General features: G+C 49.3%; 6 protein-coding genes across 6 annotated transcripts; 2 read left to right on the forward strand and 4 right to left on the reverse strand.

The window, feature by feature from the left end:
- Window positions 1-1,394: 1,394 nt before the first annotated feature.
- On the forward strand, window positions 1,395-3,145 carry P174DRAFT_483716 (FAD-binding domain-containing protein; the record flags this gene model as incomplete). The annotated part of the gene is made up of 3 exons (XM_024830752.1): window positions 1,395-1,719; window positions 1,764-2,037; window positions 2,154-3,145. The coding sequence occupies 3 exons, from the start codon at window positions 1,395-1,397 to the stop codon at window positions 3,100-3,102; spliced, it is 1,548 nt and encodes a 515-aa protein (XP_024682124.1). The 3' UTR covers window positions 3,103-3,145.
- On the reverse strand, window positions 2,893-4,027 carry P174DRAFT_440827 (uncharacterized protein). Its single transcript, XM_024827148.1, has 4 exons — window positions 3,995-4,027; window positions 3,657-3,918; window positions 3,569-3,597; window positions 2,893-3,510 (listed from the first exon to the last, which is right to left on the reverse strand). The coding sequence occupies exons 1-4, from the start codon at window positions 4,009-4,011 to the stop codon at window positions 3,189-3,191; spliced, it is 630 nt and encodes a 209-aa protein (XP_024682125.1). The 5' UTR covers window positions 4,012-4,027; the 3' UTR covers window positions 2,893-3,188.
- Window positions 4,028-5,384: 1,357 nt separating this feature from the next.
- On the reverse strand, window positions 5,385-6,631 carry P174DRAFT_405571 (flavin reductase family protein). The gene is made up of 2 exons (XM_024824074.1): window positions 6,565-6,631; window positions 5,385-6,482 (listed from the first exon to the last, which is right to left on the reverse strand). Exons 1-2 carry the CDS (start codon window positions 6,606-6,608, stop codon window positions 5,483-5,485), a joined length of 1,044 nt encoding a protein of 347 aa, XP_024682126.1. The 5' UTR covers window positions 6,609-6,631; the 3' UTR covers window positions 5,385-5,482.
- A 162-nt stretch (window positions 6,632-6,793) lies between these two features.
- On the reverse strand, window positions 6,794-9,380 carry P174DRAFT_440829 (fungal specific transcription factor domain-containing protein). Its single transcript, XM_024827149.1, has 9 exons — window positions 9,333-9,380; window positions 9,102-9,199; window positions 8,732-9,036; window positions 8,525-8,676; window positions 8,127-8,462; window positions 7,801-8,074; window positions 7,576-7,751; window positions 7,337-7,523; window positions 6,794-7,270 (listed from the first exon to the last, which is right to left on the reverse strand). Exons 1-9 carry the CDS (start codon window positions 9,336-9,338, stop codon window positions 6,876-6,878), a joined length of 1,929 nt encoding a protein of 642 aa, XP_024682127.1. The 5' UTR covers window positions 9,339-9,380; the 3' UTR covers window positions 6,794-6,875.
- Window positions 9,381-12,340: 2,960 nt separating this feature from the next.
- P174DRAFT_430536 (uncharacterized protein) lies at window positions 12,341-12,900 on the forward strand (the record flags this gene model as incomplete). Its single annotated transcript, XM_024825636.1, has 2 exons — window positions 12,341-12,433; window positions 12,478-12,900. The coding sequence occupies 2 exons, from the start codon at window positions 12,341-12,343 to the stop codon at window positions 12,898-12,900; spliced, it is 516 nt and encodes a 171-aa protein (XP_024682128.1).
- Window positions 12,901-13,796: 896 nt separating this feature from the next.
- On the reverse strand, window positions 13,797-15,534 carry P174DRAFT_459707 (sugar porter family MFS transporter; the record flags this gene model as incomplete). The annotated part of the gene is made up of 4 exons (XM_024829791.1): window positions 13,797-14,164; window positions 14,226-14,520; window positions 14,581-15,068; window positions 15,138-15,534. The coding sequence occupies 4 exons, from the start codon at window positions 15,532-15,534 to the stop codon at window positions 13,797-13,799; spliced, it is 1,548 nt and encodes a 515-aa protein (XP_024682129.1).
- Between the last annotated feature and the right edge of the window lie 543 nt (window positions 15,535-16,077).

A 16,077-nucleotide genomic window follows, 5' to 3' on the forward strand; every position in this document is an offset into this window, starting at 1 on the left:
GCTTAATATTTAGTTAGGAACAGTATTCTACAGCAATCCCGCCTCAAAGAGTCGTCTCATATTCGATGGGCAAGGAAGGAGCTTTCTTTGACCATGGAATAATGTAATTAATAGCTGTCAGTCAACCAACATCCCCACGTTATGCTCCATGGATCGGATATTTAATGACAACCAGGGAAAATCTCGCGCGCTCGTGCGAGCAATTTTCCCTCTGTCTTATAATTTAGATGAAAAATAGGAGGAAAGGCTGCAGCTGGACCCTCTCCTAATGGGAATGATCATACACACGAAATGGAAGCCACCGTCATGAAAATAACTCTGTGGAAGCTCTTGGGCCTGAGGACTCCTCGCAGTGGTGTGGACCAATCTGGCTAACGGTGACGCCTAGGTCATTCAAACCTTTTAAACAACTCTCCGATTTGACTACTTCCTTGACAACTAGAGGGTCGCTAAGATTGTGGCATTTGTCAAAGGGAGGACAGGACTCATCATTGCGAAAGTTGTACCGTCCTATATACTCTCGTCCAAGAGACAGCAGAGTAGCTTGGTGGTACATGTGGTATTCAGCCAAGAAAAGTTCGCTATAGGCCATATGAAGTCTTATGAGATGGACCATTCTCTCCAAACACGACATGATAATCGTGCTAGCCTTGGCATCAAAAGCACTAAACTACCTTTTTTACCCCACTATGGACAAGTCACTGCCCCACCAGACTGCAGATCATTTCTTTAGCAAGCGGTACTACCCGCGACGACCCATACCAGTAGTTGTGCCACCCCCGCGTATCTTCTCTTTGTGAAAGTAAACTAATGACTGACTGTCAGAATAAACTTAGATAGAATTATTGAACTCGCAATCCATGGGCAGCTACAGCATGAATCGACAATGCTGTGAAACTGTTGACGTCACTTGACTCGTAAATATCCAAGTTTTTCTGCCCAGGGTTCCAGCCAGCCTGAAAATATGTGTGATCAGCAGGACGAGGCTGGCTGAACACCACACACTAGCTATCATCATACGCCATACATTATCCAACAGTAGCACTGACAGTATTGGAATCTGTGATTGTGTGATGATCTGGACTATCTCCTGCCCGTGATTCGTCAGGGTTCAATGTTCAGCTTTCTCCCCTCCCATCAGCAAAAGCCTGTAATTTGTGCCTCAGCTGCGGTTTTCCAAAAGTGTACAGAGGATCTACGCACCTATTGGTAACAAGGAGAGGAGGGGTAAACCACCTTGTAATTTTGAGCCAGACCCGTTATTGAACTTCCCTGCTGGGAGTTTGTTAAAGGTTATAAACCCCGCTGTGGTGTCTTGAGACAATGAGCAATTCCTTTCCTAAAATCACACTTTCCCAACCACGTTGATTGTCCTTTTACGAGGATTGACAACCATGGCCACAGAAGCGATCATTCAGGACTTCATCGCGAATAAAGTACCAGTGTTTCGAGTGGGAGAGGTGGAATACGAGCGTTCCGTTGCGACGGCCAATCTCCTGTACCGGTTCACTCGACCGGATTGCGTTGTCCAACCAGAGGGTGCCGGCCATGTTCAGTTCATTGTCACACGGGCAAAAGCTCGGGATGTGTCTCTCACTATTAAGAATGGCGGTCACTCTTACGCTGGATTCTCCAGCACCGACACCGGAATCTTGTTGGACTTGGTCCGGATGAAGAAGGTGGAGATCGATCGGACAGCAATGATAGCCACCCTACAAGGTGGCTGCCAATGGGGCCATGCGTACAAACAACTAGTTAATGAGCGTATGATGGAGCGATCATCAACGGTGGACGCTGTCCCACTGTGGGTGTGAGCGGCTTCACCTTGGGGGGTGGTCTCGGCCCGTTCACCCGCCGTTTCGGCATGGGATGTGACACCCTGAAGGAGGCGACAATTGTCACTGCGGACGGTAAATTAGTGACGGTGAGAGACAGCGATGACCCCAAGTCAGACAAGGGTAGGCTCTTCTGGGCGCTGTGCGGTGCCGGAGGCGGCAATTTCGGAGTGGTGGTCGAGTTGAAGCTCAAGATTCAAGAGTTGGGGAACAGCAAAGGGGAAGTGGTCGCAGGCCGTTTCACCTGGATGCCCAACACGGACGAGATGGATGACTTCATGCAAGCAATGATCCGCTTCTACACAACGGACTGGCCAGACAAATTACCCTGGATACCTCCTGGCTCCGCGATCTAAAAGACACCTCAAGCGAACTGAGTGTTCGGGTTCTGTCCTATTTCGATGGTAGCAAGGACGACTTCGACGATGTGATTAACAGATTTGTGGAGCAACCAGAACTCAAAAAGCAACTGAAACGACGATCCATGGCGGAACCATCCACCCGCTTCCTCCATGAGACTCTCGTGAGCCAGTGGTCTGAAGAAACCGTGAAGTCTTTCCCGACCAACCGTTCCTACCAGATCTACACCTCATTCGTGTTCAAGAACGACCGAAGCCGAATGAAGGCTGTCACCGTGGCCATCCGCAAAGAGATGCAGGCCTTCCGCCGTCTATTCAAGGGGGAACAGGGGCTGCTCCAAGTGACTTGGATTCATTCCGGCGGAGAGGCCAGTAGGAAAAAACGCTCCGCGACCGCGTTCCGCTGGCGTGATTGCACCTACCACATTTACATCATGTTACAGTGGGAGGATAAATGGCTGGAGCGCGATATGTGGGGTTTCCTTGGAGAGTTCAAAAAGCAACTGCAGCCCTACTCAATGATGGGACGGGCCGCATTCATAAATTTTCCTGATCGGACTCTCACCACCACCGCCCACGAGAAGGTCTACTATGGAAACAATCGCCAGGAGCTACAGCGAATCAAGCGAATCTGGGATCCGGACAATTTCTTCGATTGGGGTCAAGGTATTCAGTCTCCGACGTCTACCCGACAGAACGTGGAGTTTCAGTCCCGGATCCTTCCCATATCGCTCAGCAGTGAGACGGCCGCTGCTGATGAGGAGGAAGAGGGAGGGGAAGACGTTTCATTACATGAGAAAGATCTGACCGATAAGTTTGCTGGACCGCAGTGGAAGGACGTTGCCCTCCCTCCTCAAAACGCCGTTGGAGGGACTGGGGTTTTTGCCTTGACGGACTTGGGATTCTAAGCTCCATTCATTCTGCCTTTGAGAATTTGGAAAAATGTGCAAACTAAAAAGAAACAAGAGCTCATAGTGCCAAAGCATCCTCGAACTCAGTGCGCGAAAATGAACGTCCCCTGATTTCCTTTACCTTCCCAGTCCCCTTCCATCACACTGCCATCTTCGTCTAGCTCCCCTCGATAGATCCACGAATGTCGCGCATACTGCTTGACGAAAATCACCTGGTGGGTGGGAAACACCATCCCCTTGATCCAATACGCACCGGCATTGTCCGTTCCCTTTCCTACAATGACCACCTGTTCGGACTTTTTCCCGGGGGAGGCGGTCAAATCGAACTCGGACGACCAACAGGTGTCTTCATTGGCTGCGCTGTATGTTCCTTTCCATCGACCACTGATCCGCCAAATTCTCTCCCTATCCCATCTGTTAGCACTCGCAACTGCTTACCTAAACAGACGTGTCAGCAACTTACCTCGCGGATACCACATCCTCATCATTCACCTGATGAAAGACAAAGAACCCCATCGGTCCATTGCGAACATCCCCCATGACCCATGGACCACACTCAGCGCGGGATCCAATTTTCCAGAGTACACCCATCCATGTGTGCTGTAGTTCTTTTGTAACTTCATCGAATCATCTGAGTCGAGCGTTCCTGCGATCGTGAACGAGCCAGCATCATCAATACCTTGTCCCTTGATGCGGGCCCGGGTGCAGTCGTTCGGGTCTCTTTCAGCCGAGAGAACAAAATCAGATTCGCCGTTGGTAGTTCCGTCTGAATTGTCCACCGTGTAGACGCTGGCCCATTGGCCATTGAGTATTCTAGATAGGGATTGTTTAAGCTTTCTTCGCCTTCAAAAGTAGTTTACTCTTATAGAAGGGAGTAGAATGGACTCACTGGGACTCGATAGACATTGCAGTTAGTTGAGAGGGCAGAATTCTCTGAACCTGTTAGTACTGCAGTTGCCTTCGAGCGAGCTCATGGAGCTACTATATATATTTCGTCCTTAGCTCACGCACTAACCTAGGAGGGAATATCCCTCATCTTCAAACACTAAATCCAAACCCCCTGACGAATAAGAACAGCTGTGACGTGTCCAAGCTGATAGATAGACCAGGTGACTTGACCCCAGTAAAGATCCTGTCCCACCGTCTGGATCTGTGCTGTTCCATATAAGCATTGAACTGACTCTATTTCGGAAGTGTAATACCGCGGTCAGCCACTTCATATCGGTTCCAAGTCTTGCGACGTTCAAAATATGAGGCACCCAGTTGCACAGCTGGCAAGATTTGAATGCTCATAGGGGACATTTCGGCCTTTGATGGACGTTCTCGTGAATGATAAGTAGACTGCCTACCGACGCCTCTGCGAAAGCCCAAGTATACTGCGCCACATACAAGCCAAGAACACTGAAATTCTAGGATGTAAACTAAGGAATATGAATGGCGTGAATGGCTGACTGAAGGGAAATAGGAGGCTTAGAGAAATCTGGAAAGCACCCTTGGAAGCTTACAAGAGAGTGGTAATGGGGATAAAGTATAAGCGCTAGTAGTGATGAGAAATAAGACCATGATGGTAAGTAGCAGGGGAGAGAGGATGTCAATTCCCCAGAGGCTCTTGGGTAGATAAGAGAGGTAAGTAGAATGTGGTGGATGCTTCGATGTCTATTGCTAACAGTACCGTTTCTTCAACATCAACAGAAACATCAACCTCGAAACCTGGAATGCTACGGTTGTTACCAAAACTTTAAATCATTTTCTGGAATTCAATCCATCTGGAGTCTGGAAATTGCGACAGATGTCCTTATGTTTCCGGACGACAGCGTAGTGGAGTGGACTTCGGCCGATGTCGTTGAGTCTCTGGAAGGTTTCCCCCTCGCTTGACGAGGCGCTGTAGGAGGGCTAAGTGCCATCGTGACGGCTAGAACTGGGTTGCAGGAGTCGTTTGTATAGGGGGTCATGTAATAAGCTGTACAGCGCTTTGTTGGCCAGGCTGAGGCGATAGATGTCGCCGGGCCAATCTAGCTAATAAATATAAATATTGTGGATGGCCAGGAGGGGATTGACATATGGCACTTACGTAGTCCGCGGCTAAGAAGAGCGCTAATTGCGTTAAACTAGTGTTTGAAGGTGGATGGATCGTCTCGAACATTATGTATGAATGTCAGTGTAGGAAAAGGATGAGAATGGATCTGGACAGGAAGAGCCCTCGGTTCATATGGCCAGAGCTAAAGGTTGATCTCGTATCCTGTTCTACGTTTTCTATCTATCGTTAATTGGTGATCAATACGAGCTGCAGATTTTTTAGCCCCCTAGACAGGTCAGAAATAATACTACAAGAAGTGAAAGCAAATGTACCCCGAAAGGGTTGTGGATCTTAAGTTGGTTATTTCGTCTCTGTCTTCGACTCCTCCAATCTTGCCAGTAGCTCATTCTGTGGATATTCATCTTTCCATCGTCTCCTGGGCAGTTCAAACACGGACGTAATCCGCCCATAAGAGATACCACCCAGCTGTCCCAAAGGCCGCAATTTATTCGGGTCAATGTGTCTAAACTCTGCATCAACAGCATCCTCTCGAACCCAGAATCGGGTCGCCTCGATAAGCACCAGTGAGGCAATGCTCATCCCAGGCTTGGTATGGTCTTCGAACTCTTTGATATCAACCACTTTCCCTTCTATGGAGAACACAGACTCCTGAACGCGGGCAGGCTTAACAGTTGTCGTAGGCGCCTCATGCAGACCCGATATCTCCCACTCAGAAACACCATACGGCGCATCGATGGAAGTGGCATTGACTGCCTCGATCATGTTCTCCGAGACTGTATTAATGACTACCTCGCCTGTTTCTTTCAAATTGCGGAAAGTATCCTTGACCCGGCCCGGCCGAGAGGAGAACCCAACGATAAACATCGGCGGATCGTGGTCAATGACCTGGAAATAGCTGAACGGGGCGAGGTTTTTGGTCTTTCCGTCGCCGGACACGGTGCTCAGGAATCCAATCGGGCGTGGTGCAATGCCAGAAACAAGTAGATGATAATTGTTGATCATTGGGCGGTCCGGCGCGTAGGGGTCGATCTCGCGGTGCTTTTTAGTAGCACTCGCACCGCTGTCTGGGACTCCTTGCCCATATGCCCAGTCTGGGTTGGGAGATTTGGTGACATTGATAGGCTTATTCGAGTGGTCGAAATCGGGGCGATTGGCTTGGATAGCGTTGAAATCGCCCACTTCCGAGACGATCTGGTAATTGGCTTCTGCATTCGTTGTGGCGGTATCTTTCTTTTCAGTCCCAGTGGCGGCCACAGCGACAGCTGACGAAGCCATTCTGACATTGTTCACATCGTAGAATGCTCTCCTGCGATACGCTTGAGCCAAGACCGATGGCTGTCTGTGGTTGTTGAGTCAGTTATCTTATGTGACGATTGACTTTTGAATCTTGGCTTTTCAATTCAACAAAATAATATACGAACCTTCTTGACAACAATCGTCCAATACCTTTCGCGCATGTCGCCATGATAGTGATGTTGAGAACATGAGGCTCGTAAAAGTCCTTTTTTTTTCCAAGCGACGATTTCGCAGGAGCTTGAAATATCCGGGTCGGGATGTCCAGCCGACCGCGGATTGTCCAAAGTCGGGATCCACATCCGATTTCTTACAAATCAAGGTAGATATCCGGAGTAGATTAGAACGTATTTGATCGCGAATCACGAGAGCACTATCCCTAACGCCATTGTCGAGTTCTTAAATAGCTACAACCTTCAGCAATCGTCTGCCTATTACATCAACCTCGGCCATCCACGTCAAGTTGAGCAGCCAGATCCAACAGCTGCGTCGGCGAAATCCCGACAGTCATGTCCGTATCGAAAAAGTCCCAGCCAGGCTCTTCACTCGTCATCGCGAGCCCCCGAGCTCTGTCTGCCGTGTAATCCGTCTGCAGGGGAACCATTAGCGGGTCATAGACGGGCGTCAACGGCGTCAGCAACTGCTCCAGCTGGGTGAGTTCGAGCTTCCGGAGAGGCGCTACCGAGCTCCCTTTTGAGATCATTTTGTCCAGAATACATTGGATATCTCCAAACCAGGAGTCGTCGTGCAGAAGAGAAGGTGCCACGACGCGGATTAAATGCAGTAAAAAGGCGGAGGAGAATGCGTCTTCGAGTTGGAACGGCAGAAATGCTTCTGATATCGGGGTTAGGGAGTTTACTGGGCGTGTCTGGCATCATGCAAACGAAGAACAGGACGTACCTAAGAGATCCTCATCACCTATAACACGGAGGACTCGCAGCACCGTTTGCGCGGAATCGACGCATGACTGAATGAGGGAGGCGACAGCGGGTGTTAAGGGGATAGAATGGGACTTTTGGGTATCTGGCCGCTCGATATGCATGTGCAGGGCACACATTACTAGAGGCCTCGTCGTCAAAACCACACACTGTTACGTCAGTGAACGGGATACTACTCGAGACAGATACGGGTTACTCAACATGATGATAAGAGAGAATTAGCCTGAGCGCCATCCGTGATGCTCGATTGATCGACCCTTGGAAATGGGTATTTAACAGCGCCGTCACGTCCTTAGACAGCTCAGCGAGCTGCCGCAGAATTGACTGGGTGTTTTTGATAAGGGAACCTTCAAAGTCTCTCCCCACTCCGTATACCGCTGCATCAGAGTTAGCTAGTCCAAAGCGCAAGTAGACGATGGGACGAACTGGTCAGGATATTCGCCATGAGGCGAGACAGTCGGATATGGAGCGTCATATTGAGTGCCTCCAGAGAATGATCATGATGGCAAGGGAGTTCCGTAGTAATGTCCTCGTCCCTGATAGACGTTGGGCCACCCATGAGGGCGGAGAATTCCCGATCAATCATGTAGACCACCCAGAAGACGTGGTTGCAAAAGCGAGAATGCTCTGCCCCGACGACGTCTTCCGGCATATGCCGGTGTATGCCTTGGACGATGCAGACACGCAACGCCTGTCCGATCTATATCGGCTGTTAGTTTGATAAAAGATCACTCCTCCAGTGACCACTCGACGGTACTTGCATGTTGAAAAGCCGCCACTCTCATGTCAATCGACTGAAAATATAGTGCGGCTAAGGCGAGTGCTCTGATTGAATCGAGGGGCTCGCAGTATATTCCAGGCAGGTCCGGTAGTAGGGCCATGGCCCTAGAAGCATACTGAGATCCAGATGGTCCCTCTTGCGAGCTACTCTGTACGACAAATGCTTTGCCAAAGGCCAGTATCAGTAGGTATTGGGCGTACCAAAGCCTTGATGATGTTGCCTTCGTCGCGGGATCCCTGTAGAGCTCCTGCAAGTGGTGGAGATAGCTGGGCTCATCGATGATATAGAATAGGTGTCCAAAATAGAACTTGACCGTGTTGAAAAGGAACAGTGCGTAGTCCAGCGGGGCAAGTTCGTTGTGTCCGGCACCTCGTCACTTCTCAGGGGCGTCCAATGCAATTTAAACGCAACCCCGTCCAGATGCCACGGATCAGGCAGATAGTTGGATTCTAGGACATGTTTTCCGATCAAGGCCAATACTCGACGGCAAAACGACCATGATGAGGAGGGACCCATATAAACTGTGACTTGCATGAGCAGAATGACGTGTGCTGATCGCTTGAAGCGCAAACTTACAGTATCTTCCGTCAGGAGCTTTTGCAAACGTATAGTCATTGTCCGCTAGTGGGTTGTGCCGAAATATAGACCCATTGTCATCTTCCAGTGCAAGCTGAGTCGTATCACTGTCCACAGTAAGTTGTCGCGAGCTGCCAGTTGGTCTGCTCTGGTCAATTACGTCACCTGTGGCCGAAGCATTCGGCTTCAATGCAGACTCAAGAGGAGGCTCCAAAATAGGTTCCTGCACACTTGATTCCCGTATTGGAGCCGGTAGCCTGGAATGATGATCAATACTGCAGCCCTCTTCCAGTTGGCGAAGGTAGCTAGGAAGAACAAATAATCAGCCTCCGGTCCTCTGAGATGCGATCAGTCAGCGGTTTAAAGTCACCTTTCTGGGACAGATATCATCCGTTCTTCAGGAGGAAAGTTACAGATCTTTTTCTGGCTATCGCATCTAGTACAAGGGTGCGTCCCGGAGCACTTGAGCTTCATTGAGCGACATCGCTCACAACTTCATTGAGTCAGTCATCAACCCTAAAATAGGAAACAGGTATATATGAAGGCTAGCTCACGCTCTTGCACTTCTTTTTTTTCCCTTGAACCGGTCATTACGGGATGCCGGCATGCCGGGCAGGTTTCTATTAAGACAATTCAGACCATGTCAGAGACTGAAGTAACAATGCAGGTTCGGCTTCGGCTTCCGACTCTCCCTTCTTATAAGCGGAGAGATCCACTGCCGGGCCTGGGCCAATGAGAGTTGACCATTGTCGTCAATAATCATGGACAGAATACATAACGTAATTCCCGGGTCAGCCGGCCACCCCATTCCGATTTCGACACATTTGAATCCTGAAGCTATCCAAATCAACCAAAACAATAGATTTTGAATAGATCTAGCTAGTACGGCGTGTAGGGAATCTAGTTCTAGTATGCCTATAATAAAGCAATTAGAACAACTTGGTGGCGCGCGTTTTAGGGGTTCTAAAGGTAAAGGCGCAGAATCAATAGATGATCCCCCAATCTCATTCCCTTGCTCATTTCTTGCCTGGATAAGATCCCTAGCTTCCTGCACGCAGAGTCCTTCATTAGGAGTCATCTGGCGTCTAGAACGCGCGGCGCTAATCCGCATACTCTCCACATTCAAGACGGTAGCAACGCCGATGGTCGAAGTAGAAGCACATGTGCTACCAACTCACTTACGATTCAAACAACGAAACCAGCTTATTATCGCTCGCCTCAGCTCTCCTTTAGGAGGCCCTATTCACAGTGTAATGGCCCGAGCAAAGGTTCGAAGCACGCACGCAAGACGCCGTCCTCGTTTCCCTTTGCCACTAGTCTTAAATGACCACTATTTAGCTGCCATTTGCCTTCCACAATAGATCTAGAAGGGTTCTAAATTATTTTGTCTATCAACCTAAAGGCCAATAGTGCGCCTAGAGTTGCATAACCGAACCGCTAAAATCGAATCCGACCCTTGACTGAAATCGCAGCGGTTTGAACTCGCCCAAGCTCGGACCGAATGCAACTCTAAGATTATCTATAATATTCTCTTAATAAGAGATCTTTCTACCTACTAAAAGTAGTATAGACTAAAGTTACATACATAGTATGTGTGGAATGGGTATCTATAATCTAACCTATATAGATTTAAAGGTGGATTACTAATATTATGGATTAACCTAAAACCCATATGGGTTAGATTGAACCCCATGCAGACCCAATCCATGACCAGTCTAAACAGAGTGTGGGGCTGGGATCGCCATTTGGACTCTCCATGGCGGCGCTCTGCCGCTTCTTGAAGCCTTCGTTGTTCTTCACAGCTGACATCGTAATTCGGTTATTGTTTGCTCCATCCCTTGTCGAAAGAAGTATTTAGTAGATAGACGAATGACCTAAATTGTAAGCAACATAGTAGGGAGCCCGCTAGCTAGCGAGGGGAATGGACTGTGGCGGAGGGGGTCTACTCCTTGACTGCAGAGTGGATTGTTGCCTCTGGCATAGACAGCCTTTGGCCACGATTGATTTAGTCACCATTCCAAAGCATACGCCGATTCGATAGTACCTAATGTACCCCGTCAGCACATAGATAAATTCGGTCCATCTTCAAAATCCTCTGCAAGTCCAGTCACCATAGCGAGATCACTATCTCAATTGCATCAGTCGCGACGCCCGCATTCTGTCCTCTTATCGCAGCCCATTACTTCGAGGGATAATTAGGTTGTGTCGTTTCGCTGTGAGGAAAGCACACAATAAAGCCAGTAGTCAGCGAAGTTCTTTTGAAATAGAGAGAATACGCTTACCTCTATCGCTGTCCCTCTGTTTGACAAAACACGCTTCGGTATGCTCTAGTCTTTGCGGTTAGACATCATGCAGTCATTCCGAGGGACCTCGCGGAAAATAAATGACTTACCTGACCTATCCGGGTAGTTAAGTCCCTTTTAGGAATAGGATCTATGCACGAGGCAAGCTGATTGCCATTGCTCGCAGAACATGCAATGATTATTAGCTATGCCGGAGGGGATGTAGATTTCTGACCTGGTATTTATAGGTGCAAGATCTTCTTGAGCATGGTAGGCTCTGACTGTGTCCTCAATTTTGAACAGGTTAATGGAAAATTGGACGGGTACTGTAAAATGGAGCATCTCCACAGAAAAAAAATCAGAGGCTGAGGAGACAATCACTCGCACCTAAAACAATATTCCTTAAACCCTAATTAAAGCTGGTGTTAGATGTTCCATGGATTATACCCACTGCTTTACATGCCTTATATTTTAATATTTCGGCCCGTGTTCTTCTTCGCCTATTCTCATGAAAACGATCCTTTACTCAGCATAAACTGAAACACTAATTAAGTATACACGAACTACCTCATATTTACCCACTATTTAGACTGCAGTTTTTGGCATTGTAGAAATTTAGCACAGGTGCACAGTTTCTGAACGGAGGTATATCTTATCTGGTAGATCAATCCATCTCATCTTTCCCACGGTCTGTCGACCTCCAAAAAAAAAAAAAAAAAAGAAAAAAAAGAGTTAACTAGCGTCAATCAAAGGCCTGGAAATTCCCCAATCCATTGACTATCTCGTTCCACTGTTGACTATCGTTCACTAATACATAGTTAAAGCCACAGGCGGGTATCTTAGCTATAACGGATCATGTGCCTCATCTTTTGACATGCCAACTTAAGCGCTCAGCTTCGCCGAACTGGTTGTGTTCCGAAATAGTAGCGTTCGTGTGGGCCTGCGTTAGCAGCGATGTTCTCTCCACCAGACCAGTACATATAGGACTGGCTGACAAGGTAGCCCGCGCAGTTGCGTTGTTCAATATCAAAGCCCTTGCATTCTTGAGGCACATTGGTCCATTTTGGGTTAGGAGACCGCAGAAGAGGAGGCATGAAAACCTTGAACCCGTTCATGTTTATTGGAAACCCCCATCAATCAACACCAATCCCAGAGACCCTCCACTCGCTCCGAGGAGTGTAAAGTCTGTCTCGAAAAAAGAAAATACCACCCACAGGTCAGAACAAATTTTTGAAAACGCGTCACATTTTGCAATTTCTACAATTTACCGGTCTCCTAGCGGGCATTTACATTAATTAACGCGTAAAGACGCGTCTAAACTGCCGTGATGGCGCCTAGGTGGCCCAAGGTGAACGACAGCCCTGAACACATCGACGAGCACGCCACTTACCTCAGAGAAGCATGCAACCAGCTGCAAGCGGTGGGTAGAGGAAGGCGAATCAAGTTCCATGGAACGTAGTGCAGCCATACTTAGCCTCAACCCTTGCGCTCATTGGCAGGGTCCTGCGACAGCCTGTGATGGATGAGATCCTGCAGCACGTCCAGGACGCGGCTAAATGCACACAGAACATCCAGAACGACATCACGGTCACTAAGAACTCTGTCGGACTCAGCACTACTCCGATAAACCCAGCCAACTTTAGCGGAGGAAGAAGAAATGCCGCTGCGACCTGGGCGCAGGTGGCGGCACCCGCTAAAGGCGCGCCAGCTTTCCCCCGCCTGCACCACAAGGAGTGCACACCGCCAAGACCCAAGCCACAGTTACAGCATACAAGGACCGTGTTCCTCCACTCTCCGCAAGGCTCCGGCCAGGCAATCCCGGCTCCTGTCCGGCCGTTCAAAAGCCTTGACCCATCCGACCTGATCGCGCCGCCTCCTGGAAGCTGACCGGAAGGATTGATGCTGCTGGACTGTCATCCGGTAGGCCAAGAAGCCGAGCTGTGTACCGCAGCTGACAGCCCTCAAGGAGGACTACGGCCTGAGTTGGGCTTGCTTCCCTATTCAAGAGACCCATCGGGTTGGTCTTCAGCATTCGCGTAATCGTACGGGCTTGTCGTTAATCATCCTTTGCATCCCAGCGAGCCGGTCCTTTTGACCACGCCACCAGAGTTACGCTCCGTACAGGGCTACCGACTGTACCGCGGCCACCTCGATCTGCCAAAAGATTATGTATCTCTCCGGCGGCCACTGGCTAACATTGACGCCGTGGTATAAAGCAGATACAATCCACACACCGCCAAGGTGGTGTGAATATGTCCTCTGCCCCACCAAACAGCCCAATAACACAGTAGCAGCTAATACCACAACAGATAAGGCAAAAAACTCTCATAGCAGAAGCAGACTGAGGAGTCCAAACTGCGAGACAGAGACAGCGATTTGTTGTCTGATCCTATCGAGCAAAAAACTACGGCGGTCATGGCCACTGCCGTTCCTGTTCTAGTAGGTAAGCAGTGCCGCCCTGAGGTCGCACGACCTGGGAGATTCACTGAAGTGTGAGTTTGATTGAGAAGTTCAATTCGCGGACAAGGGCTAACTCAATGGTCTGAATAAAAGTCCCGTTTAGAGCCCCATGAGCTGCTTGAGGACTATGGATTTATCAGTAGTAAGATTGTATATGAATTGCCCCCTTTCCGGTACAGTAAGAGATTATGTGGAAGACACTCAGAATTGGACTGGCTAGAAGCAAGTGCTGTACCTACCATGAATAAGAAAAAGGTGTGGACTATTTCGAACATTAAAGCTGAATTTTGTTGAACGTCTACTATCGTCAAGTAAACTAGTGGTTAACCCAGTTTGACATTCTCAACCTCACGCAAGTCATCGCCCTTCCCCTGGCTGTTGTCTGTGTCGGGCGTAACAGCGTCCTCAGCATCCACCAGCATGCTCTGCGGCAAGTGAAGAAGGATTTTTTCACCGGTAAACAGCCGATCGATGTGCTCCAGCGAGAGATTTCGTGTTTCAGGGTAGAAGAAATAGATCAGGGGAATAAAGCAGAAATTGAAGACACTGAAATAGATGTATGTGCGCCATCCAATGCTTTTGATGCTGACCGGCGTGATTTCCACGACAAGGAAGGTGAATATCCAGTTGGACGCCGTGGCGAGCGCAGCTGCGCGTGTGCGAATGGCAAGAGGGGCATACTCCGCAGGCACTTCGAAACGTCCATGAGCACGGAGGAAAATATCAGGATGGTCAGACAGGGAAACACTCACAGAGCCAGGGGATTGCAAGCAGGCCGACAGCGAAGAAGAAGTTGAAGAGGAAGAGCATTACGGCGGCAACGATCCCCGCGGACATTCCGCCATTAGACACGGTGCCTGCCAGGATAGCCATACACGCACACTGCCCAGCAGCGGCGAAGAGCATGAGTTTCCGGCGGCCCAGGCGATCAATGATCCAAATCGGGACCAAGGATGACAGGAAGTAAGCGACACCATTGAAGCCCGCCAGGAGAAGTGAGAGATTATGAGACATTCCGACCGAACTCTCAAAGATAACCGGTGCGTACTGGAAGACTGTTAGATCGGCCCCATATTAATGAAGATGAAGGGAAGGAGAGGTGCCCACATAGGTGATAAGGTTGATGCCAGAAATTTGCTGCATGAATTGCCCACCGACCCCAAGAAGGGTTCTGTAAAGAAATTTCTGTTCTCCATTTTCTAACATCATTCTCCAACTTCCTCTGGAGGAAGCTTCACGCTCTTCCTTGATTGCCTGCTGGATTTCCGCGAGATTGTTCGCCAATGCCGGGTCGTGGATATCAAGAGTCCGTGCATTTTTGTCAACAGCCCACAGGACATGTCGGGCTTCGTCATGACGGTCATGGGCAATAAGCCACCTCGGTGACTCAGGAACTATACACATGCCGGCAAAAGTGAGAATGGCGAACAATATTTGCAGAGCCAGCGGGAACCGAAACTGAGCATCGTTTGAGACGTAGCTCATTGCGTAGTCCACCCAGTAGGAAAGCATGACTCCGAAGATATTGATGGCCAGCTCAATGCAAAGGCCTTTGCCACGATTGCTGGCCTTCATCAACTCGGAATGCCAAACAGCTGTCGACTCTTGATTCAGAGACCATCCTTGAAGGAAAAGAAACTTTGAATTACTGGAGAGTCACTCACGAATTGTGCTCGTGTTCATCCCATTACCCAGGCCGGCGATAATCCGGCCAGTGATCATTTGAGGGATGCCGTACGCGCTGGCTTGGAGAGCCGCCCCGATGCTCAGCACGATCGACCCGATAGCGATGCACTTTCGGCGGCCGAGTCTTTCTCCAAGAAACATGCACATAATGGCGCCAAAGAAGCATCCAATTTCATAGATCGCCACCACGGTCCCCTGAAGGGACGCACTCCCAGTGCCGTCTTCAGTGGTGTCGATCTCAGGGAATACCCGAGTAAACGCGTGGCCGGTCAGAAGCCCAGACATCACCCCCTGGTCATATCCGAACAGAAGGAAGCCCGAGCCTGCTGTAGCCGTAATGGCCCAATTAAGGGGAGTCCCGATCAAGAAGGTCATGACTGGATGAAGTGAAGTAATAGAGGAAGAGTGACCGACAACCACGCCCTCGAACAGGATGTCGAGGAATGATGAAAACAGGGGGATGTTGTTGAAGAATCGTGACGGTTTATGTATCTTTCGAATCCGGTCTTTTAGGGGGTCGTAGTCTGGCGTCTGTTCCCCATGGTCCATTTCCCCATGCGGGAGACGTAATATGGGGTAAGTGGCATATCTCCACGCTAGCCAGGCGAGCAAAATCTCCGTCTGACTGCCACAGGCCTAAACTCAATTCCGCCACAAGGAAGGCGAAAATACCTCAGCGTCTAAAATTTCTGGAATAGGAAAAGCAGAAAGAATACTCTCCAGGTCCGGAAAGATAATGCTCGCGTGGAAGCGTAGATGTCATGTGATATGTTCCTGGCCTGCGCTTATGCCTTCCGTTTTGGTGCATATGGAAACTTCCACCGTCATGCAGCTGAGACGGTACGATCCAGGTTTTGGCGTCGCAAAAGAACCGACAAGCAACGGTTCAAGCTCTGGTGTATACCCGGGCTTGTCAAG

The sequence above is a fragment of the Aspergillus novofumigatus genome (assembly GCF_002847465.1).
Source record: "Aspergillus novofumigatus IBT 16806 chromosome Unknown P174scaffold_4, whole genome shotgun sequence".
NCBI classification, from domain to species: Eukaryota; Fungi; Ascomycota; class Eurotiomycetes; order Eurotiales; family Aspergillaceae; genus Aspergillus; species Aspergillus novofumigatus.

Excerpts from the sequence above, each read along its gene's own strand:
- P174DRAFT_440827 (XM_024827148.1), bottom strand. Across the intron at positions 3,598-3,656 it reads TGGATCCCGCGCTGAGTGTG|GTGAATGATGAGGATGTGGT; the intron begins GTCCATGGGTCA and ends GTCTTTCATCAG. Across the intron at positions 3,511-3,568 it reads GAGGATGTGGTATCCGCGAG|GGAGAGAATTTGGCGGATCA; the intron begins GTAAGTTGCTGA and ends CAGATGGGATAG.
- P174DRAFT_405571 (XM_024824074.1), bottom strand. The coding sequence starts at position 6,608 with ATGGCGACATGCGCGAAAGGTATTGGACGATTGTTGTCAAGAAG. Across the intron at positions 6,483-6,564 it reads GGACGATTGTTGTCAAGAAG|ACAGCCATCGGTCTTGGCTC; the intron begins GTTCGTATATTA and ends CAACAACCACAG.
- P174DRAFT_440829 (XM_024827149.1), bottom strand. Across the intron at positions 9,037-9,101 it reads ATGATATCTGTCCCAGAAAG|CTACCTTCGCCAACTGGAAG; the intron begins GTGACTTTAAAC and ends TGTTCTTCCTAG. Across the intron at positions 7,271-7,336 it reads AGGTGATGAGGATCTCTTAG|AAGCATTTCTGCCGTTCCAA; the intron begins GTACGTCCTGTT and ends CCCCGATATCAG.